This window comes from Idiotropiscis lumnitzeri, chromosome 10 (genome assembly GCF_059441095.1).
Source record: "Idiotropiscis lumnitzeri isolate Australia: NSW breed Sydney's pygmy pipehorse chromosome 10, RoL_Ilum_1.0, whole genome shotgun sequence".
Taxonomy (NCBI): Eukaryota; Metazoa; Chordata; class Actinopteri; order Syngnathiformes; family Syngnathidae; genus Idiotropiscis; species Idiotropiscis lumnitzeri.
This window is the reverse complement of record NC_142400.1, coordinates 6238667-6263833: the sequence shown is the minus strand read 5'-3', so window position 1 is coordinate 6263833 and position 25167 is coordinate 6238667. Positions and strand designations below refer to the sequence as shown.

Sequence of the window (25167 nt, the reverse complement as noted above, 5' to 3'; positions counted from 1 at the left end):
GCATGTTCCGCTTTCATTATTACGCTGCAGGATTTGTCAAACGCGTTCGAGAGAACGTGTACAATTGCCACACAATGTAGGTCAGAGCAGAGGAAAGCTTTGTCATTTTCTTCTAATTTCTCCAATCCTCCCCAGGGAGGGAGAAGGAAGGCTCATTTGCATAACACCGTCAAAGCCTTGCGAGCGCGTCGTGTTCATTTCCACGCCTATTTGTGGCCAACGAGCGTGACTTCGTTTTCTTTGTCAAGCAACACAAACAAACAAACACGGCGGACGGCGTTTTGGCAAACACGGGAAGCCAACCTCGGCTTTCGACTTAAATACATGCGCCTGCAGGCCGACTGGCTGCCTTCTTCGCTGCTCTCTCCTCTTCTTCTTCTTCTTGGACAAGAACATGTCGCCGCCTCCCCCACCCAACCTGGCAGGTCCTCACTTGGCTCGGCGAGAGAGCGGAGGAAGGATCACAGATCCTCCTTTCGGGCTGCTGGCCAACATCGTGTGTTGCACTGGAAGGATGGGGGAAAAAAAAAAAAGGCAATTTTACTAGATAGTCTCATACGGCATGGAGAGTATTGCGTTATTAACACGAGATATAAAAAAATATGCGATAAGATTATGGCAGCAAATTCAGCAAAATTTGGCCGGAAGACACAACATATTTTTGACTATGTCCTTCAAAATAAAAGGCCCGGCTCGAGGACTGTAAAAGGAGCGCCTGAGTTCCGGTGAGCGACAGCGACTGGGTTTCCCAAGGAAAAACTCTCAGTCTGGTGCCCTCTCTTGACCTTGAAGTCTCCGCTGGGGCTGGGAGGGTGTGGGAAACGGGGGGCCGGCAGCGAGCGGAACAGTCGCGTCATTGACTTTCCACACAACGCCGCAAATGTCCGAAAGGGGTGCAGCGGTCGCGTCTGTGCCAGCGGCCCCGTGGGCCACATTCCAAGAGGCGGTCGCGTCTGCAAGCAGTAACTAATACGGAGAAATCACGCCGTGCTACCAGAGGGCAAAAAAATGTGGACAGTGATGGGAAAAATATACAACTGGTTAACTTAAAAAAATCAACAAAACAGAAAAAAAAAACTGCGATTAGCGGCGAAGGCCTTATCTCCAAAAGCCCTTCCTCATTTTACTTGCATCGCTGGCCGCCTGGTGTTGCTCAAGCACTGCTGGCCCCTTAACTTGAAAAATTTGCAGACCCGTTAAGAGAACCTGGCTAATTTCTCACAGATTTTTCACAACACAAAAGCTGGGACCCACTAGACCAAACTCATGAGATAGTGTAAATATCTTGCTTGATGTGGAAAAATGTTTTTGCGAGAGTACGAAAATATATATATTTGATATTTTAAACAGTTGCAAATAATACTCTCAGCTGGTTAAGACAGCTGACTGTGTTGGATGCCTCCGAGACTGGAAGCCCAGGCACGAATTAGGAAACCTTTTTTTATTTTTTTTTTGCGGGAGGGACTGGTGAGAAGTAACGACGGTAGCGCTTTAAGACGACGGGGACGGATGAGGACGCAGGGTGATTATTTTTCTGAGTAAGTGGGACGATGACGGAAGACGAGGGCGGAGGACGGACCGGCAAACCTCTGGCGTTCTGTTTAAACAAAGGATAATCTAATTAGATGAGTTCTTAAAGGGAATGAATTCCAAACACCTTTAAAGTGTTTTTGTGCTTTTTCCACATATCTCATCTCACTGGTCTCCCATTTATGTCAGTACCAACGTCTGTATCAATATTATCCATATTTGGATGGATTCACCCTCCGCCACTACTGTGTAGTTTGGCCAGGAGGCACGAGACATCAGCAATGTGTTTGTACAACTCTCTTGACAGCTGAGCATGTGTGCGCATGACTGTTGTGTGTGTGTGTGTGTGTGTGCACTTGTCCAGCTGTCTTTGTGTGGACTGTGCAGTTCAAATATTCCAAGTGGTGGTCAGAGATTCCATCCGAGACAAGGTTAAGTGTTAAAATGAGTCATTTGAAGTTTATTGCTTGATTCGGAAAAATGTAAAATATTCGGGGGTTGTGGTCGGTCATGCCACTTTGCCTGCTCTCATGACTCATTAAAAAAAACAAAAAAAAAAATACGTGGAATACTTTGAAAACCGGTAACTGGCTGATACTAGTTAACATTTTCCTGCCTATATCGTATAGTAGCTCTTCATTAATGTACAGTTTGTCGTTTGCATCTGCATGTACAGGATGTAACATTTCTTATTCATGTACGGTTGGCACTTATACTACTCTGCGTGTGTGTTTGTTGGGGTTGGAGGAGAAAAAAGGAGAATGGAGGCTGCTTCCATCCTGGTGCCTACAGCTCCTCATCCGACACACACGCCAATTTTTGGATTTTTGGGCGTGCTTTCACCCACCCGCCATTGACTTTATTCATTGTTCGACATACTGTTAGAAATAAACTCGAATGAATACAAATTCCAATCATTAAAAATAAGATGTGATTTTGTAGACCCAAACAATAGATTTTACCGTCAGTTTGATGTGGAAAAACATAAGTGGGAACTTTTGTTGCTTAATAACACTGTAATAAACTACACTCTTGAAATGGATTAAACAGCTTCATGGGGGAAAAACGTATAAAAAAAAATGAAAGCTCGTAATGAAGTGGTTTTGGTTTAAAAGACTGCAAAGTAATGTACTGGATTAAACAGGCAGTTTGATGGCAAGCATAAAATGTTTTGTGAGTTAGAAACCCTGCAATGTGATAGATTAAAATCCTGAGATGGACTGAACGTCTGGTTTAATGTGGAACAGGCGAAAGATGAAGTGATTTACTAGACCTCCTGAAATTGAATGAATTGTTTTGATGTGAAAAACATATAACAAGATGTTTTGTCATTTAAAACATTGTAAAGTGGTCAACTCGACTCATGAGATGACATAAACATACGCTGTGGTAGAATACATATAAAAAGACAAAAGCAGATGGGTGACTCTATGAATTTGGCCAATTGAAATTTGAGATGCCTAAAACATGTGAATAGCTTCCCGATTGAAATGCCAAATGCGGAAAAGTAAGTCAACTCATCGACTAGTCCACCTGTTTTTAACCATAGCAGGGGGCGGCCATTTTGTCACGTCTGTCGACTGAAAACGACATCACAGTTCCTCAGGGCGCAGGTTATGACCAATCATGGCTCAGCTTCAGAAAACAGGTGAGTGATGGGTCGTTACCTGATCCCTGAGCAACAGTGATGTCATTTTTAGTCGACAGATGTGACAAACTGGGACGGGTGGATTTTGCAGCTTAACTCATATTCCAAAAACGCAATATTAATCAGAATGCCATTTTAAGATTAGTCAAGGCGCAAAAAAAGTTTTTATTGCAAAGTTTTTTTGGGGGGGGGGTATTGACCTCCCCTTTAAGAAATACTCCAAACTGATACAATAGACTACTTATAAATGTATTAATCAGCCAGTTTGATTTATTTAAAAAAAAAAAAAAAAAAACTCCTGTCATTGTACATACAACATGGACGCTGACGAATCGGTGGCAGTTGCTGAAGGCATGCAGAAGCACAGTGGTGACGTGGGAGGAGATGGGGGGGGGTGGGAGGGGGGGTCGAAGAGTGCATGTGCTTACGTGAGGTGTTAGGTTAGGGAGGCCGGGCATGGTGGGGGTGAAGGGTGTTCAGTGAGGAGGGTAGTTTGTGGGTGTCCAGTGCTCGGTGGGGTGGGGGCCAGGGGTGGGAGGGGGTATGGATGGGGAGGGGGGGGGCGTTCCAAGCAGCAGTTGTCACTCGGACGTTCGCTGGCGGAGCGACCACGCGTGTTGCTCCGTCGACCTTCCTTTCTTTTAGCGACAGGGACGCTAGCTGCCATCTTGGACCTGGATCTCAAATACCGACTGGCTTTTTAAACCGGCCTCCATCCAGAGTCCTTGTTGGGTTTTTCCTCCACGGTAAGAACGATTGATTACGATCCCTGAAGACCTGAACGAGTTGAATCTGAGGCAAGGCAAGTTTATTTGTATTGTACTCATGTGAGTCAGTCAGAATAAGTCAAGGGAAGAAATGTGTCAAGCAAGTGATACTCAGTCTTAGTCAAAAACTGCCTGGTAAGAAGAAATATGTTGCCAGACAGAGTACAAACCAAAGTCTTGATTTGATTTGTAAAATACTGTATTTAATCTTGGCTATTTCTATTTTTATTTATTTTTTGCCATAAAAATGATTAAGTTAAAAACCACAAAACAGAAACCAGATCGGGAAAACCCGATATAATATTTGGCTGTATGATGAATGAAAAAGCAGCAGAGAACAATCAAATTTTCAGGCAGGTTTGATCAGATCTCAGATGTTCAGGACGTTGCGGAACATAGAAACAGAGCGCCATTTAAAGTCGTTTGCTTTAGTCAGCGTGAACTCGACAACTTGAGCGTTTAAAGTTTTCGGTTCCAAGTCCGAGCTCTTGTGATTGTTGGCTTATTTGAGGTTTTACTGTTTGGAATTTCACCGTACGTAATAAACAATATGGAGGTTTTGAATTGTGAATATTTGAGGACAGATAATGAAAGCATCTAATTGGCAATTATATCCCGTGACCTAACAAGATTACTCATTTTACGCAAGATTACTTATGATTTATGACTTTCTTACCCCAAGTAATGACTTGCCTCGATTTTCTTTACAGGGGAATTGAATTGACTAGCTTTGATTTTTGGCCACAGCAGCTTGGGACTTACTTTGAAAACTCGATGGTGAAGACCAGAGAATTATGTATGACTTGCACAAATGTGATTTACTCCCACCTCTTGTGGATAGCGTGGAGAGGCCATCGTCAGCTGCCGAGCTGACTTCAAATTTGTGACAAGAGGTAGTTGGTGGGGGATGTCATTGAGGGGAGGGAGGAGGGGGGGGGGTTATGTGTCTCAGGATAGATTTACAGCCCCGCTAGCTCGTGCAGCAGTGGAGCCTCGTAACTCCGCACCTGTTGGTTTCCCCTCTTGACTCGCGAGGCTATTAACGTGTCGAGCGTCATGATTGGTGCGCTCGCCGCCACCTGTCAAGACTCCGTTGTTTACCTTTTAAAAGTCAGCGCAAATATATGAAGTCGTCTTCTTGGGGCCGTTTGTCGTGATGCTAACGTACACCGTGAAGCTCGATTAATCCCCCCCTTCGTGAGTTACGGTCCGTTTGTTAGCGTATCCTCAGAGCTATAAAATCAAAGCCACTGTGTCCACTATATCATCAGTGGTAAAATCGGGAAAACTCAATTCAATTGAACTTGGCTTGTTCAATGGGAATAAATCAATTTCAAATCACTCAATGCAAAGGGACCATAACTCGTCGTCAGTCACATTCCTTGACAGCAAAATGAGGCCGGCCCAAGAGTGGGCAGCCGTGAAGGGTCATATAACTGCGTTGTCTTGGCACACATGTTGACTTTGTTTTGCTAAAGTTTCATCAAAGCAAACCAAAAGACATTCCGATGCCCACTAAGGTTGAAAGACTAAATAGGTTGTGTTAATTAAACAACATTTGGGTCATTTTGGGTATGTGCGAGGTGGATGTTCGCATTAATTATTAACAGGAGGAGCAGGTCCGTCATGTCCAGATAGGGCAAATCAGGTCGTCTTCGTCATCAACTAAAATGTGATGAAATTCAATTTGGACTGGATTAACCAGTGGCATTGTTTATATTTCTTCAGCTCACTATTGTAAGAAGGGACGTGTACTTTAGGATTCTTTCTTAGATTATAAATAACTTACTAGTGTAATAATTTGATGTGCAAACAAGTGGTAGGACTACCTACAGTAAGTTTTGTACTTCTTCCCATTCCTTTTGAACATGTAAACTGATTTGAACGATGACATCCTTTGATTTTGCTCTTTCTTTCAATTTTTATTTTCATCTTGTAACGTGTTTATGTTCTCAATCAATATTGTGACTATCTGTAGGCACCATTAAAAAATAAGCATGTATCTGTTATTGTATTTGGGGAAACCGACAGGTGTTATGACACGGTGTCGTAAAGCAACACGTGTTGTGATATGAAAAAAGTTCCTGTTATTACACAGTCGTTGCCCGCATATTATAGGACTTATCATTTTGCAGGCAAAGACGGAGCTACTCTTCATGTGGCTGCCCTCATTCCTTGCCATGATTCTCAAGGTCCCACCAATAGGAATCGTTAAAAGCTAGCGCCGATCGATTGGAATAATCAGAGCTAGTGAAGCTAACCGCAATTCACGTCATCCCCATCCGCTATCCCAGGTGTGGGCAAACTTTTTGATTGGCGGGCCATAATGGGTGCTAAAATTTGACAGAGCGGCCGGACCAGGAGCAGATGGATGGAGTGTTTTGGTAACCTCACCTCATCGAAAAAAAAAATAAGAAATACATTTAATTTTAAATGAAAGTGAACAAAAGCATTACAACAATATATATGCATTTGAAAAACCACATTCATTTATTATTTTTCAAGTTCGGCGGGCCGGATTATAACGTTTAACGGGGCCGCATGTGGCCCCCGGGCCGTAGTTTGCCTGCGCTATCCCATTTTCGTACTCTCAAGTTCACTCTAAAATTTCACAACAAGGCTGAATCGTTTTAACTTAAACGTACGTCAGGTGTTTATTTGGAATAGTCGTTTTTATTTGAGTAATATAATTTGAAAGTGACTGTACAATTTTTAGCTACGCTACCCAGCTCATGCTGAGCTACTAGACTTCTTGTTTGCGTTTCACCGTTAATCCACAAGGCCTCGTGTCAGTTTGTTAACCGCTGACTTGGTGTCACTTGTCCAGTTGGCATTTGATTAGACGCGTTATTTTGTTTATAATACGGTAGCAAAGCTCTCAGCGGGGGATCGCGGTCAGCCGGGCCGCTTTCCAGGCAGCTGGTTGATGCTTGTTTTAAAGTTCATCTCGACAACAAACGCTTCATGACCACATGCAATCAGTCGCGTTGGTGGCGTGCTGAAAAGCTGTCGCAGTTGTCAAATTGTCTGCCAGGTTGTTTTGTTTGCGACATGCGCATGCTTGTGGTTCACTTGATTCAGGGTGAATGACAGATGAAATTCATCTTACATTTTGCGGTCAAGGCTATAAATGTACAGGTGAAATCGTCTTGGAGTTCCTCCTCCCACTCACTCGGGAGATATTCCTGTTTCGGTCGGCTACCTCAGGCAGGATTTACACTGCGTGCTTCAAGTCACATGATTCCGATATGGGTGTGTGTGCACGCGCGTCTATGTGTGTGTATCAAAATGGCGATGTGTGTCATGTCAGCGTAAAGAGAAACAAATGCGTGGAATTGGATATCCTCAAATCGGGGTTAGTCCTCTTTCAAATGAGGATAAGCATGTGAGACGTACTGGCTAACTGCCAATGCCGACCACAATGTAAATAACAGAACAGATCGGATATACGCCGCGAATGACCAACTCGTGTCTGCACAAACGAAACTATTAAAAATAACACCTGCTTTAAATCTCATTTGCGGCCAAAGCGAAATATATATAACACAATTGGCTAAGTTGCACAACAAATATTGAGTCCAGTTTCCTCGATTCAACTTTTCGATTCCCTTGACCTTGATGGCTGAGAATCGTAACAGACGTAAAAAAAAATAAAATAAAAACAAAAAATAAAATAAAATTTACCCAGCATATTTTTGTTTATGTTGTGAGATTTATAGTGAAATAAATTCAAAGTAATTTATGCTAGTTGGCTAACTTGCCAGAAATTTACCGGACAATCTTAACTTGCTTGATTTTTGCCCAGCACATGAAGACTTGAGACTCACTTATGACTTGCACATTCCGATATGACTTACTCCCATCTCTGCTTAAATAGTTTTACTTGTAAGGAAGATGCTATTATCCTTGTTACATAAGTCAATTAAAGCAAATCAATCCATTAAAAATATTTCCATCCACTTATGAAGTCAAAATACACGTCGCAACAAAGTTGTTCCGTTTGCTCTTTGAATGCTTCAGGTCGAGATTGGTTTAATTATCCTGGCACGGCTAGATTGGCGATAAATAGTCGCACGGCGCCAAGACAAAGTCACCAACAGGAATAATGCTGTCCCAACCGTAAAGCACTTTCCTCGTCATTGTTCCGCCGCTTCACAACGATGTCGCACCTAACGGCGTGATGGGTGTGCCCTCGAGGCTTCTTTTGCTTCCTGTTGCTGATGTAACCAGACAGGTCAAACTACATAGCAGTAGGACAGTCGTCATGCCTTCCGCGTAACAAACACATTTTTGGTTTTTGTTTCTTTTGTGGCGGCGCTCGCCTGTGATGTGTCGCGGAGGTTCTCCATTCGTCTTCAAAGCGATGCTCAAGGGTTTCATTGAGGTATTTGGTAAAAAAAAAAATAAAATAAAATAAAAAAAATGGGCAAATAATTGTTAATGCTTACATGACTAAATAAAGTTTGATTAAAGAGTGAACCCCGACTACATAGATTTTTAAGAGAGCATATATGTATGCCTGTGAGAATTGTTGTATGCTTTGTATGTGTTGCTGCTCTGTGTGTGTTAAAGTTGCACGTTTGAAAATTTAGAATTACCGGAACATCTATGCTGATTTTTGTTTTAAAACGTCTGGGAGGGGTAAAACTGACCAATAAAATGATACGGTCACGGAACTCCTGCAATAAATGAAGTTTCGCTCAACGTCTTGTGCATGGCTTACGTGCTCACTCAGAAAAGTAATAATCCTGTTCTTGGGGCCACTTTGATTAGGGTCACAGTTATTTTTTTTTTCAATTCTCACCAACTAACAAAATACAGAGAGAGGGCTTGTCTTCAGTCAGTTTTGTCAAATGTGAATAGAAACGCGACCTACAAACGGCTACCTGCAAGGTGTTTCCGCAATATCAGGACGCCTGAGACTTTCAGACATGTTTTTTCTCGTTCACGCATGACGATGACGTCATCTAATTATCTGCTTTTGAGAAGCCGTCTTGGCTGTGTTCCAATCGCATGCAGAGTGGATATTTTATTTTGATTGTTTTATATTTTTAGGCTACATGTGGTTTTTGTACAAATATTTACTGTAATAACGATGTGACTAATGCGTTCGCAAAGGTTAGTGGTAGGCTTCAGACAAACCAGCGTAACGCTGCATCTGTTTTTTTTTGTCATAATCAAAACAAAAAGGTGTAAAGTTGCAAAAAATAATATATAATATATAAAAACTATGCTTTTTTTAATTGTAAAAAGAAAAAAAAACTTCAACTTAAAAAAACTACTTGGAAAAAAATATTATATATGTAAAAATTGACCAATATTGGATACATTCAAGTATTGAAAAAACTAATTTATTTCAATTATGATTGCTTAGATACAAATACAGTCGCTGGTGTAATTTATTTGTAAAAAAAAAAAAAATAGCAAGAATGATGATTAAAACACAAATAACAGCAAAAATAAAAGATTGTTTTCACAATAATGTAAACAAGATGAAAATTACGGTGCCAGAATAATCCCCAAATATTTTGAACTATAGCAATTTGAAAAATAGCTAAAAAATAATTTATTGGGGGAAAAATTGACAAATAAAAAAAATATATCATTTAAAAACAGAAGAAAGTAATGAGGTGAACAACAAATATTAGACTGAAAATACAAAAGTATTTGGCAAATGTTTTTTTTTCCAGTACAAATTATGTACTCTTGTTCCGTAATGTTATTGGCAAAATACAGCAATTAAATCGAATGGCAAATAACTCTTGGTATTGCAACCTGGCTTTATCCATGCTTGCTATATCCCTTCCCCCAAATCACCTCCACTTCTGAAGTACTTCCTTTGCACTGCATCAACACCCCCACCTCTCTACAGCCTCGCCCGTGATTGGTTAAGTGGATTGCAAGGGGGCGGAAGGGAGGGGGGAGAGGTGTTCTTCTGCCAGTGCTTGGCAGCGTGGACACACAAAACCATCTTTCAGATACCAGGCCAACATTTCACCCCCCTTCGGCCCTCATCTTCCCTCCACCTGCAGATGCTCCCTCCAATAAATTAGCTTTGTTGACATCGCAGAGATGGACGCCGAACAACTGTGGTGGTTCGTCATTTCTCCTAATTGGCGGGGGACATGAGCACTGAGCAGTGGTTGCAAGTGGTCATGTATGTTATAATTGGTGACTTAAAGGCGAAGTCGACCCCCAAAAAGTATTTGCAAGAATATGTTCTATGCAGGTCCACTAGTAAAGTTTGTAGAGTTTGCAGAATATGAGTTAAGCAGCAAAACCTGTTTTTAGCCATCTCAGGGGGCGTCCAGTTTGTCACTTGCTGTCGACTGAAAATGACATCACACACACAGTTGCTCAGGGCTCAGATAACAACCAATCATGGCTCAGGTTTAGAAAACAGGTGAACTGTGATTGGGCATTACTTGAGTCCTGAGCAACTGTGATATCATTTTCAGTTGAGAGATGTGACAAAATGGCTGCCCCCTGAGATGACGCCTAACTAATATTCCACAAACGCTATATTAATCAGAATGTCATGTTTAGACTACTCAAGGCAAATAGAAAATTTTAATACAGTGATTTTTTTTCGGGGGATTGTCTTCCCCTTTAGGTAGATTTTTTATTTTTTTTTATTTTTGTTTTTTAGGTATCTATTCTAGTGGAGAAGAGTAGGCCGATCCCTCATGAATAGCACATTAATTTAATGCCACGGAGTGTCTAGTGTAGGCATGAGCCGGTTTCAGATTCGGTATAACCATGAACCAAAATATAGTGCGTTTCACGGTACTTTACTAAACGTAGGAAAATGAACATTGATTTTTTTTTTTTTCTGAATAAAATCAAAATGTGTTTTCAGAAAATGAGTACAGCTCATTCTACATTGTTCTCCGCTTTTTTTAAGTAACTTCAGAGCGGAAATTAGATGGTTCCATTATATTGTATGCTAGTTAGCTTGCTAGCCCGTGTAGCGGATTTATAGTGTTTATTTCACCAGTTATATTTACGTTAACTCTCGTAGCTGGTGGCAAACGTTCATTTCAAGATTGTTTAAGAGTAATATAATAACGGGACCTTAAATTTGGCTAAGAATGATGATCGAACCAAGCTGTGGGACTCTCACTGACTTCTCTCACCAACAAAGAAAGGAGGGTTGTGTCACCCTGCTGATCTTTGATCTTTATAAAAATATTTAATCTGAATAACCACACAAGTATGGTATATGTCATTTATTCTTAGCTAACTTTGCATTTCTTTGTCACTCAGTCCACAACATGAACAAAAGTACAGAAATATGTTAGCATAGCATAACTGTTGCACCACTGTTAGCTAGATTTGTACTTTTGTACTGTTGTAGTCTTTACTTTTTTTTTTTTATCTTGACTTAAGTACAGTAGTTGATTGAGTACATCTTATTTGACCAGATCTAGAGTAAGAGTTCTTTTGCCACCTAAGGCATCAGTTTGTAAAAACCCCGCAGCTGGTGCTGGCACAAGAGCCTCAAGGCTGCAAAGCAAAGCACAGCGGGTCAAGGGAGGCCAGTCAGCAGCCCACTTAGACAAGCGGCCGAGCGGTATCATGTCAGCCGCGCTGTAAAATAGTCCGCCTTCATCTTTGTACTTACCTGCCAGAACCGGAATCACGCTCGGAATGTTGTCTTTAATACAGTAATTGGGACTGAGCCCTGCCGCGAATATTGAGGGGGAAAAAAAAAATTGCTTAATCACGCTTCCCATCCGATTGCGGCACACCAATATCTGTATGATGTTCAGAAGGAAATTAGGAGTGTTGTTTACCTCTGGAGATGTGATGCGAATTTTGTCACTGAATATTTTGTGTGGTTCAACAATTTTGATCCAGATAAGAACCGCGGCCGAATCAAAGTTGCGTTGGAGGAGCATGTCTTTTTGGCATCCGCTAAACAGCCACACAAGAGTTTATTTTAATTTTTTTTCTCTTGCCTACGCTTTTACTCCTTTGCGTCATTGTCTCGCTGGCGACTTTCCTGAATGTAAGCGTGTTAGTCCAGTTTGTGGTTTTGCACTGGTTGGTGGCATGAATGCTACAACGTCGCTTTGCAGGTCACGTCGCGAGTGGGAAGTTTTCAATAAACCACCATGAGACTGAGGAGCAAAAACGGCTCTTCTGCGAACAGATGACGTTTTCAGGTTTAACCTACTTGACACACACATCAGCATACACCTGTTACTACTTATTAAAAAAAATAATAGATACATCTTTAAAATGCAAATTCAAATTGAGGAAAATATGTATTTATCTCGGATTTAATACTTGTAAACAATTAAATAGGATTTTTTTTATTTTTTTTTATGTGTGATCCAGCATGTGGTCTGCATTCAAATTATGTGAATAAGCAGAAATTGGTTATTTACAAAATGTTGCTGGTCTGTCATTCGTCACCCGGTCTGTCATTATTTCAAGGCGACCCAAACTGTAATTATCAGTCGGTCAGTTATTTTAACTGACATTCCGTCATCGCTTCGCTCAGTAGTAAATTTCACCGGTCTGCCAGTCCTTCTATAGCGTTAATCTGACAAGCGGAAAAAAGGGACGGTGGCGTAAAGTTTGACACCTGACACTTGTTCAGTCCTATTGTGTTGAAAGAAATTGTCCGTTTGAATTTCTGGTGATGGAATCAAACAATTATTACTGATAAGCCGTGATGAAATGTCAATGTCATTGTTGTTAATACTATATTCAGATTTGACATTTTTGTCCCGTTTCATGCGCGAAAGTGGCAAACTGCCAATTCTAAAAAAATTTTATTGTGAAATTTTTCCTTCATCACTTGGGCACGTTGCACATCATCTGTTGCGTCTGACCCAAACCGACTGCTGTGATTTTTGTGCATTGATCCCGTGTGTCACGGTCACTCATTTTCTGCCGCCGGGTATAACACCAGCATAGAACACGGAGGCTCCAGGCAGCTCGTCGACGCTAAGGTCACCCGTTAGCCCACCTCGACCGTCCGGCCCGATCTGGGTGACTTACCCTCCGGCCTCTCGTTGTTCTGCAGGTGAAGGCGGCAAAGGATATGTTCTAGTCACACCGAGAACCCCCTTGCGCTTCCTTTAGCTCCACCGCAGAGAGCAGAGTGAGACTTTGAAATGTAGCAACAGATGTCAGGGATAATGATGCCTCCATGCAACATTCTCTAACTGCTCTTTTAGCGCTAATCTGTGTGGCAGGCGGCTCCGAGGCAACGACCTAGCATGCCCCCCTGCCTGAGCTTAGCGAACGGGTTCACTCTTGATTCCCAGCATTTTTGCTTTTTAGCATTTAAAAAAAAAATAAATAAAATCTAAATCTTCACATCCATGGTAACATTCAAGCAGTATGTTGGTGTTCCGTCGAATTTTTTTCCCCACAATTTAAAACTGGGACATGTGCCATTTTGACAAAGGTGTAATTGTGAAGCTTGGGGATGAAGTGCTGCCTCCTCCAGTGAAAATGCAATTGAATTAAATTTTATGGCTTATTGCTTGTCCTGTTGTCAAAGCATATTCGCGTTAGGGTTTGGAAAATTCACAAAATATCGCCACAGTCACTTTGGCGCAACGGCGTAGCTCCGCCCCCAACCGTCATGGATTGCGTGTAAGACGGGTCACAGATCGTTTGAAAACCGAGTAAATTCAAGTACAGTTTAGTGAGACGCGTCAGGTCTGCCTTTATCCTTTGTGGATTTTTACACAGTAATATCGGAGCATTTATCATTTATTAAGAAACACAGTAAGTATTTTTAAACCTGGAGATGTGCTCTGGAAGGTAATTAATGTTTGTTTAGCTGAACCATCACCTAAAATATTCGTCTTTTTGGTGTCAAAAGTCCACGAGACCAAACTTCAATGTTGAAAATTCACGAAAGCACTGAAGCAGCTGGAATCAGAGGAGTTTTTTTTTTGTTTTTTTTTCTGACTGCTTCTTCTGCCCAGTCCGTCTACAGGGACAATGTAGTTTTCATCAAAAGTAGCTGCACCTCAGATATTCTTCATTTCCTCAAGAGCGCCGCCGCGTCAAGTCTGCTTTTATGTCCGCTCACAAAATGTCCACGTTTCTCCTGAGATAACCCACTTTTCATGTAGCCAGGCATCCCCCAGGGTTCCTGTCTAGGTCCCCCGCAGATTTGCGAATTATCAGTGTTTATGTTTCCGACTTGACACCGATCAAGGCTCTCGGCATAAACATAACAGGTCGCTTGTGACGGGTAGAAAGGTTGTGACTTGACCACTTGAGGTTGATAAGGGATGTTTTCATTTGATGAAGAATCCCTGCGAGCCGCCTTTGAACTCCAGCTCAGCTAACGAAGACTCCGACTGACTGTAAAAATGACACACACACACACACAACCTGTTATCTTTACGGTTGAACATGTCAATGAGCGTGTCATTGGAAAGAATGTGCAACACATTAGGAACACCTACGCCTTTCTTCTCTTTTTTTTCTTCATTTTTTTTTAATACCCGCAGTGCGCTAATGATGTGATCCAGGTAGAATTTATTATCCTCCTCTGAACTCTTATCAAATCTGTGCCAGCAGCAAGGGAGGCGACCATTTGAAGAGGAGTTATAAATGGATTTTCCGAGTGCTGAATTTCACAAGGATGTTGCCGACGGTTTCGACATCCTCGCCGTAGTTCTAGCCTCCGGTTCTTCATCAGGAAAACAATTAGCGGCAAGTCGCCCTGCTCCCTCCCTATCATCAGTGAATAATTCATAGACAAGTTTGATATTACAAGATTTTAGTTAGAAAAAAATGTCGCAACATTAAACATTTTTTATTCAAGAAAAAAATCTTATTAACAGTATAAAGTTGTTTTTTTGGAGGAAACTAAGAATAAAGTATTTTTTTTCCACATAAAACACAGCACAATATTTTTTTTCCCCTGCAAGTGCAGAAGTGCAGAATTTCACAAGGTTGTTGCCGATGGTTTCAACATCCCCGCTGAAGGTGTTCTTCCCTCCAGTTGTTAATCAGGAAAACAATTAGCACCAAAATGCCTCGCTCGCTCACTTGCTCCCGTCAGTGCATAATTTATAGCCGAACGGTGAAGATTCCACTCTTGCCGTGACAGCAGATTTCAAACAGTTTATATCGTTTGAAATTGTACTTATCGCTACTACCTGGACACATTCAAGAGAATGGAGAAAGGTGGATACAGTGTTGCCATCTTGCCATCCAGGTGTCTCTTACTTGAGCCCTTGAGTAGTCTGGCGTTTTAGGTGGGCATGGTTAACGCCCGGATAAGAATGCTATGAGGTAAACAAAATTCAAAATTAAAAAAAAAAAAAAAAAAAAGCTCTTAATTATTCAAGATTTTTCAACAATTCCACAAAAAAACGTGGAAAAGGGGAAAAAATCCTTGAAGTATTATAAAATGTAAAAAAAATAAAATAAAAAAATCTGAAAATTGAGTGTACTATTAATTACTGGAATTAAGATTTTTTATTTTCAAAATGTTGATAATTTTTTTCTTTCTTTTTTTAAAGTAAAAATATGTAATACGACAAAGTAGTCATTTTTAACTGTGCTTTATTTTTTTAAATTGTGATATAACAAGATTCACGTCTTATTTTTTTTATTGAAAAGTGACACGTGATTATTCAATAAATTAAGAAAAAAATCACAATACTTTGTTACGACAATTACTTTTAATGAATAGCATCAAACTTTTTTTTTTAACATTTTTTAGGGGGTAGAAATAAAAAAAAAATATTACAAGGTTTAGCATATTTCTTTACCGTTATATGATAATCAAGTCACATTTTGGAGAGAGAAATTTTACAAGAGTATTAAAAGAATAGCGATATTTCTTGGAGAGTAATTGTAAATTTCCTTATTGTGGGATTAATAAAGGTTTTCTTAAAAATGGAACAATAGAAACAAAGCTGTAATATGACAATGAAATAATCTTGAAAAATTGCCTCAAATCATAGTAATTCTTAAAATTAAAAAAAAAAATGTATTATGAGCTTGTCATCCTAACCTTGCCTCAAGTCTAGGTATCAGACAGACCTCCTTTGGTGTGAAAATTCTTCCGTTGTTATTTAACCGACTTGAATTGATGAGTTAAATCACACGTTTTGATTAAAATCCTATTCCTATATTAGCACTTGAGTAAAAATTTCTCTAATCTGTTTGTGTGCAGACAGTATTAGCCATTGAATTTGGCCTCCATCCGCATGGCAGACTCGCGATGGAGGCCAGCAGGTAGATAGCGAATGCAAACAATGTCGGCGAGCTGGCGTGGCGTCATCGCAGCTCGTGTGTACACACCGTCTGCGTGCCTGCGTATATGTCTTTATTTATGGACGGCTATTTTTATAACGTGGACGCAAATAGTAGCAACGGCGCCCAAAAGCAGCCCCGGTCTCCCTCGGCGGTCCCGGCCTCGCGCCGCCTTCTCATTCATTCATGACTTTGCACCAACACTGCATGCGTTCTTCATCTTTGGAATTTAGGAATGTTCTCCCAACCACAAGCGCCAACTTTTACTACATATATGCTTGGCTGGAGGCGCTGTTTATTTAGACATAGTTTGGATTCATACTTTTTCCACATTCTTTGTCATTTTTTACATGTAGTGTCCCATCATGTTTTTTTTTTAATTACAGTGGAATATTTAGTTTAAGTTTTTTTTCAAGATAAAAAGCAGGAATGTAAGAGTTAAGTTTTATTTTGAGAAAAAAAATACTAAAATTGAAGTAATACTTCAAGGAAAGAGTATGGTGGTAGTTTTGAGAAGAAATTTGTAATTTCAATTTAGCAAGAATTAAGTGGTATAATTTAAAAAATTATTATTTCTAATCACAAAATATTTTTTTTCATATTTAGGGATTTCAATAAACTTTTTCTCTGTCAGGAAAACTCTTTATTTACAAGGTTGAAATCACATTTACTAACTTCATATTGGTCATTTTCCTTGACGTGATAAAAGCAGGACACAAAAATGCGTTTTTTCAGGAAAATAAATACATTTAAAGATAAAGACAGAATAAGAAAAAAAAGACCAACCAAAGATATATTTTACCAGAATCAAATTTTATTTTGGGAGGAATAAATTACAATAAATCACGATTCAAGCCATATATTTTGAATGAAAAAATGAAACTGCATTTTTTTAAGTGATACTTTTTATTTTATTTTTTGTCATTATTTGACTTGAGATGAAAACAAAAAAAAACGTCTGGTACACTTTTTTTGATAATTCAAAACAGTTTCTTTCTAAGAACAATAATAAACAGAGCAAATTAAAGCCAGAAGTGAAAAACCAAAACACACACACTCACAAAAGTTGGCCGGCGTGCCAGGCGGCCCCGGCCGGGCAGCCGGTTGCCGTGGGCGACCGTCCGATCAGTGATGTGGCGGTGATGCCTCTAATGAAGCTGACACAGCACAGCCTCCCTGCTCGCCGGGCCGCCGAGGGCCTCCTGCTCTGCATGTAGCAACAACCCAACCCCCCCTAACGACCCCCCCACCACCACCACCACCACCACACACCCCCACCCTCTAGCTCGACTTGTTTCATGTGCGGCTGATTTGATGGCTGCCTCATTTATTCTCTTGTTTATCGGCTTGGTCGAGGCAAAGACGTTGTTTGTAGTGGCTAAAGTGGGTCACGGTCTGCAAACCGAGCCCCCCCCCCACCACCACCACCACATCTCTGCCTGTATGATGAACTCCCATGTGTTGTTTTCCAGGAGCCGGCCAGCTGAGGTGAAGGCGAGGGCACAGTGTGGATGAGCCGCCCTGGGAACGAGGACCATGATCTGAAGGCTCGCTTGTCCTCTGTTCTTTCTCCGTCATCGTCATTGAATAAACGGCTGACGCGTCCGACAGAAAGTGTTTAAACGTGCGAGCAGGAAGTGGAAGAAGATTCAGCCGTCACCTGAACACCCCCCGCCCCCCACCTCCGCCGCAACGACATCAACATGGGGAGGAAAAAGATTCAGATTCAGAGGATCACCGATGAGCGCAACAGACAGGTTAGCGCTAATTGCACAGTTTAAACTTCTCAGATGGTCTTCCTGGGCTACCCGCTTTTGCACATGGTTGTGAAAGTTGCACCCAGAGCAGAAACTCTTATATATTTAAATAATTTGATGACAATAAAATAAAATAAAATCTCTGCCTATTTGCAACTAGGGTTTTTTTTTTTTTTGGCTGTTTCAGTGTTTTTCTTTTTCAAAGAACATTTGGAGTTGGAATTTTTTTGTTCCCCCCAATGCATTTCAATGGCCCCTATATGTTGGCTGGCCTGAAGTGGCCCAACTGTAGAATTATGTAAATTCCGGGTGGGCTGCCAGGATGCACTACTGGGTCGCATGGATGCAATAGCATTAGATCCCATCGTTTATTTATATTACCGCTGACTCGTTTTTTTGTTTTTTTTTTCAAAATTAAATATACAATTGATTCGAGTGCAAATTTGCAAGGAAGGTGTTCTCTGATCAGACAATTTGATTCTTAAAATCCCGACTTTCACATCATAGCCAAGAACCAACATGGCTGAGAAGTCATTGTTTGTCATACCAGCCGCAGTCATGATTTCCTAAAATTAAATCCGCTCATCCCCAATATCTTGCTCAACACATTCATAATATAAGTATGAGCAAAAATAAGTGTTAGGAATTGAGAGGATTTTGTGTCCTTGCGATTTTTAGGTATGATTTGAATGATTGGGCCATCAATCACTGGATGCAAAATCGTGTCGGCTGTGGGTGACAATTGATCACTCTGATTGGCTGTAATGCAAATCAGCACTATGAGATAGTACATGGCAATATCTAGAAAGTCCAGATCAACAAAATGTTGCTTTTTACTTTGACTTGATACTTCTTGTATTGAATATGTTGACCAAGGTTCTGGATTGTGTTTGCATTTTATTCCCTAAAACCCTGACTGTGGACGGTATGATGAATAATGCTTTCTCAGTTACAGAGAGGGTTATGAACATAAAATCCTGGACTGGAAATCTGTTCCTCTCCTCCCCTGCCAGTCCCAGTACCTGTCAGTTTTCTGGCTTTGAGGGCTGAATTTTCAAAACCATTTCTATGATGCCACCAAGCCACTTTTTGGGAAAGCCCTCAAAATCAGGATTTATTTGGCCTAAGAATAAGAACAAAGAACCAAAGCATTTCCAAAAGGGCTAAATAATAGAAATAGAATTCCAAATTTCCCACAGGAGCGTGCGCTGTTGTGGCGTCCCGTGTAGCTTGAATAACACTTGAGTGTTCTCTCAGCAGTATCGGCACAACACGACATCAAAGCGTGATTTTTACGAGCCTCATATTACACGGTGAACCGTCATGGGGTTTTTCTCCCAACTAGTGGAAATAAAGATCAAGAAGGTATCCTCCAACAACAACAAAATGTCCTTCGAGCGTGGTTACATCAGAAGCATATTGTCATCCAGGATGAAAGGCTAAATGATCCATCGAAAACGAGTCGCCTGCTAAATGGGCTTTGCTCTATTGAGCACATTGAGTAATGGATTTGACATGGCCACCTCCAGCAGCCCACAGTCGGGGAACAACATGACGGTGGCGGCGGAGGAGAAGAAGGAAGTAAATAAAATAAAAAGGCAGGCCGCCAGCGTTTTTTTTAGGGGGGGGGGGGGTAATTCTCCTCCGCTTTTTATTTCTTCCTCATCAATCCCAGCAGGTTGTATTTCCATAAAGGTGCACAAATGACGCCCACAGGCCACCAAGGATTCTTGTTCAGACGCAATCGGAGCTATTTGCGGTCAGGTTAATGGATCCGGAGCTCGTATCAGGTGGCCAGCGGTTAGTCGATCGTTTGACGAACTCACTGGATTGATTGATTGATCCTGGGTCAGTCTGAGGATTGCAAAATTCCAGGAAGAAAAAATAATCAGGAATGAACAAAATTGAAAGTTGTGGAAAATAGATTTAATCATTATCTGATTTAGACGGTTCATCTAATACAGGGGTGGGCAAACTACGGCCCGGGGGCCACATGCGGCCCATCAAACGTTTTAATCCGGCCCGCTAAACTTAAAAAAAATTAAATGAATAAACCTTTTTAATTTTTTATTTTCTAAATACTCTGGTGTGTCAAAGACATATATTTTGTTGTAATCTTTGTTCATTTTCATTTAAAATTAAATGTTTGTTTTTTTCTCTGATGAGGTGAGGTTACTAAAATACTCCATCCATCTGCTCCTGGTCCGGCCCCTCTGGCAAATTTTAGAATGAACCCAATGTCGAATAATTGTGAACAAAAACCTTTCTCTCTGATGTGCGTAATGATTCAGTAATATGTCAGCTAGTATTGCCACCCTTCACGAGTACCCTATATCTTGAAATAAGGCCTAGTATAGACATTCTCTTAAACGACACCCGTCTATTTGCTGGTGATGTTTGAAAAATATATATATATATACTCTTTTCAAGCTAAATGAAGAGCAACGCTGATGAAAGGAAATCAAATGATGTCGGAGAACATGAGCGCCCGTCACCCTCCCACATATTGATTGGGGAGATGTTTCCATAAGCTCCAAAAAACAAACAACCAGTGCGAGTGTGGGCCCGACTGAAAGCGTGACAGTATCTCCAATTGCACATTTCTTCTTCTTCTTTCTCTTCTCCTTCCAAGCATTACTCACACTGTGAAGCATTTCTGGGTTTTTAGGATTTTTTTTTTTTTTGAGCCAATATTGACATTTTGGAAAGACAAATGTACTGCAGTGCACTGGCCAAATGTGATTTTCTTCCAATGCAAACCTATCACCGTTTGGTACAAAATGACTCCAACAAAATTGATTTTGATTTTCTCAAGAAGACTCAAGAAATCATCAAGTTTGGTTTGAAGATGCCTCTTTATATTAGCCATTTCCGGTGGTTCCTCAAAGACGAAGTTGACTGGTCATTGCATGCACTTAATATCTTCAGAAATTAAAAATCATCAGGAAATTAATGTCCCCCAAAAATCAGGCGAACAGGAAGTTGTGCAAAAACAAAGAAAAGAAGAACTCAACCTATCCTATCGCCGGTTGCTATGGCTGCTGTGCACACGTTGTTGGTGTTCCAGCCCTGCGCGCGAGCTAACAAACGCTAGCGAGCCGTTGGCTACGGGAAAACAAAGAGTCCGCGCCGGCTCTCAGTGGTGGTTTTCCTCATCCATCTGCCACGCGAGCAGAACCCTGCCAAGACACTCACATGCACACACGCATTTGGAAGAAAAAAAAAAATACACTCCATCCTCTTTGCTTTCTTCCGTTGCCATTGGTTACCTGCTTTTCACCTTACGTCCAGTTGGTTTGTCCTTAATCGAACCTGAGAGAAGCAAAGTACCCCACTTTGCTAAAACAAAAGGAAAGGAGTAATAAATGGATAAATAGATGATCTGTTTTGCATCCGTGTTGCATAAAGTCCACCAACTTGTGGCGAATATCAACGTGCTATTCCAGCCGAGGAACACTAGACCGCGTATAATCACTCGAACATTCATGGAATTGAAATATTTCATTTTTTTAAGCACTTTGCTTGTGTGAACTGCTGTGTTGCATGAAGTCCACGAACTTGTGGCATCCGTCAGCTGCTTTTCCACTCTCCAAATGACCTCCCTCTCGGCACGATTATGGCAAATGATTGCGTTTTATGATGGAAAGGAGGCGAGTAAAGGCGCAGACGATAAGATAAAGGAATCGAGGACGGCAGCGACTCGGTGTGAGGTCCTTCTTTTCCCGTTCGCCCTTCTTCTCTGTCATCCTTCCATCCCTGTGCTGCTCTGACATGTTGCAGCATCTGTCATGCCTCCTTCCCACTAACCCCCCCCCCTCCCATTTCGCCCTCATTCTCTCGTCGCTTCCTGCTGCCACAAATCAAATTATATCGGGGTCGTATCCACGGGCAACCACTTCCCCCTACGCGTCGCCCGCCCCGCACCCTCACCCAACCAGTTTCCCACCTCATCACACGGTGCCACGATCATCTCACCCACCTCCACTCCCCCTCCTGCTCCCCTCAGCTCTCATCTTTATCTCTATGCCCATCTACATATCAAACCGCGCACACACACTGACATGTTGGCATGCTCATTTCCTCAAGAGTCATCTTAACTTAACCTCACCTGAAGCTCATCCCAAAGTACATTTGTGCATGCACGCATGCACATTTTGATGGACAATGTTGGGAATGGACAGAATAGCAATCATGACAGCTGACCAAACCAACCAAAGTTGATTTTTAATGCTGTTGTGACCGCATGCAGTCCAATGGCCCAGATCTGAAAAACAGGTACCGCAAGTTATTTATTTACCTGATGTAACATAGAAGTGTAGCAGTTCTCAGGAACAATGCTAATGCTAATTGAATTTGACTGCCGTGGTTTTAAGGCTATTTGTCAAAATACAGTCACATTTTCTTTGTGCTAGAAACGCAAAAGTTGTTGGAATCAATTCAGAAATCAAGTCTAAACAGTGCTTATACAACGAAATATTAGTTTATGATTTTAAACTATAATGATCTATACAGTCCAATGGTTATGCTTAAATAATTTCAAATTGGGCGCCATTCTCAATTGCCCCTCCCCTGTCAAACGACTGATTAGTGTCGCAAGGTCTCCCCTTTTTTTTTTTTTTTTTTTCTTTTACAAATCGTGTGTAGTGCAATCACTTTTTTTGAGGTTCTGTAAACTAAGGCAAATCAAATTACAAATCTAATATTTGTGCTGTTATTTGAACAAGTAGGTATCTGATGTATACGAACCATTACAAAAGAGTGGTCCCGCATTTCGGTGCCCAACCTTAATTGTTATTGAGGAGAGATTCTGTTTCTGGATAAGAAAGAAGCTTAAAACGGAGCCTTGTGGGACACCACAACTTATTGACTACTTGGGTGTCAAAACCAGCCTAACTGCAGGAAACATTCATCATTTTCTGTTGGGTGTCCAAAATATATTTTAAGCAAACCGGCACGCCTCGCTCTCATCTATCACTCACAGTCACCGTCTGAGCCCTCTCACAAACGTGCGTGTGTGTGTGTGTGTGTGTGTGTGTGTGTGTGTGTGTACATGTAAAAGAGATCGAGAGAGAAGGCGGGCATGGAAAAGAGCATGGCAGAGTGTGAAAGTGACGACGATAGTCAACGTGACAGCAGACGAGAAGCATGTTTGGCCAGCCGGTCGTCAAGTCTGTTGCCTAAAAACAGCCTCCCTGCCCTCGCTTTAATGCAATCTGATGCAATGAATGGTGTAATGGAAACAGCAGAAGTGTGATTAAAAGTGTTGAAATTGTACTTCCCTTTAAATCGAGAGTAAACACGACCTGTCGGGTTGATCTGCAATCTTGACTGAGCGCGTGTAGATAAAGCTTCCAGCCTGTCAATCAAGCGCTTTTGCCCACATTTGTAATATCGAGTCCTGACACGGGTGGCCTGTCTCTTGGGGTTTCAATAACTGCCGCTGCTGTAACGATAGCGAATATTTAACATTTGGTAGCAGTCATGCGGATGACGGACCAAAACTGTCTCTTTATCGGAAGTAGAATTTCAGGAAAATTCTGCCACTGAAGCAGATTCAATTTCCCAACTTGTTATGTCTACCAAGTGTTGTCCTCCAGATTTTGTCTGATTGGTACCAAACTCGGAGCATTTATTTTTCTAGATATGATCGGCTCAAGTCCAGTCCTCGAGATCCCCTATCCAATCTGGAATTTGGTAGACGTCTCGATCAAGTGTAGACCCACAAAAAACTCTATAGAAGTCAGACCTGAAATGACACAAGCGGCTATTTTAGGTTAAATTTGTCAATTTTTCCAGGGTTTCTTCTCTGCCCGACTTGTCGAAGATGTTTTGGATTGCTACCAATTTTTAATCTTGTATACAAGACAGATGGATGAGACCAAATTGCAAAGTATTCGTTTTTGTCAATGTGTGTGGGCAGAGCAAGGTGGAAAAGTTTTACTCTCGCTAGCGCCTTGTAAAAATTTGGGAAAATGCAGCCCCTGAAGCCATCTTCACTTAGCAAAATGTAATTTGTCCAGTATATCATACGCAGAAGTGCAAAAATTCTCAGAGGCCAGGCCAACAGAGACACATAAAGTTGACTACTTTAACATAAGATGGAGAAGAAAAAAAACAGACTGAAAAATCTCTAAAATCTGTTCTTTCCATGCTTTCTTAGCTGACTATTTAAAAATTCAGCTCCCAAAGCTGGTTGAACTTAGTGGAATCATATTTAGTAGTCATTTCCATCATGAATAGACCCACAAAAAAAAGCCTCAAAAAGTCAAGTCTGGAGGACATACGTGAAGTCTGCAATTTTGCTTGAAACGGAACTCTAAATTCTCAGCACGCCTCTCAACTTGCGCTTGTTGTTGTTCTCCCGCCGCACAGGTGACCTTCACCAAGAGAAAGTTTGGCCTGATGAAGAAGGCGTACGAACTGAGCGTGCTGTGCGACTGCGAGATCGCCCTCATCATCTTCAACCACTCCAACAAGCTCTTCCAGTACGCCAGCACCGACATGGACAAGGTGCTGCTCAAGTACACCGAATACAACGAGCCGCACGAGAGCCGAACCAACGCCGACATCATCGAGGTAACGTGTCCACACACCACACATTTGATTTTTGGAGTTCATTCGTGTATTTCTTATCCAAGCGGTCCAGCTCAGGTGGCTTGTTCTTGGTCAGTAAAATGTCACGGTGGATGGAAGCGGTGCTTTCCGTGATGTTCAGATTATTGATTGCTAAGTCAAATAGCGGAAAACACGCCGTGGCTTTCAGAATAAGAGCATAAGACAGGAAGTGCTACGTTAGCTGTCTTCAATTGATCCCATTTTTATCGCTTGTCCTCATTTGGATTTTTGAGTTACATTGCCAATCTGTATTTAGGTATTCTTTTTGAAAACCACACACAATCAGCTTGATGTTTTTATTTGGCTTTTTTCCACAAGGATTTGTAGTTCAAACAAATGTAACTTTGGCTTCTCCCGCTGAGGAGATTTTGACTTCCTTCAAGACACAATGTTGCAGGTTTTTTTCGTTGCTGTAATGGCATAATTGGTTTTATTGTTCCCGTTTTCACGTCATGAGCAATTACCGTACAGGTGCCGTCAAACCAGCTAAGGGAAAAGCTGACTTTCGTTTGTTTGTTTTGTGCGTATTGTTTTATAATGAGAAGCCATGCCACGGGGACAAAAAAGAAAAGGTGTGTCATCTGGGAAGATGCTGACATGTTTC

The 25167-nt window shown here is 41.3% G+C and overlaps 1 protein-coding gene across 7 annotated transcripts in view; it reads left to right on the top strand.

The window, feature by feature from the left end:
- mef2d (myocyte enhancer factor 2d) overlaps window positions 1-25167 on the top strand; it is a 67649-nt gene that overhangs the window by 16166 nt on the left and 26316 nt on the right. For all 7 annotated transcript variants that reach the window (XM_088306313.1, XM_088306310.1, XM_088306314.1 and 4 more), the window contains exons 2-3: window positions 17664-17948; window positions 24321-24524. In XM_088306313.1, coding sequence (XP_088162439.1) covers window positions 17895-17948; window positions 24321-24524 — 258 coding nt within the window. In that variant the 5' untranslated portion in view covers window positions 17664-17894. The remainder of the gene's footprint in view (window positions 1-17663; window positions 17949-24320; window positions 24525-25167) is intronic.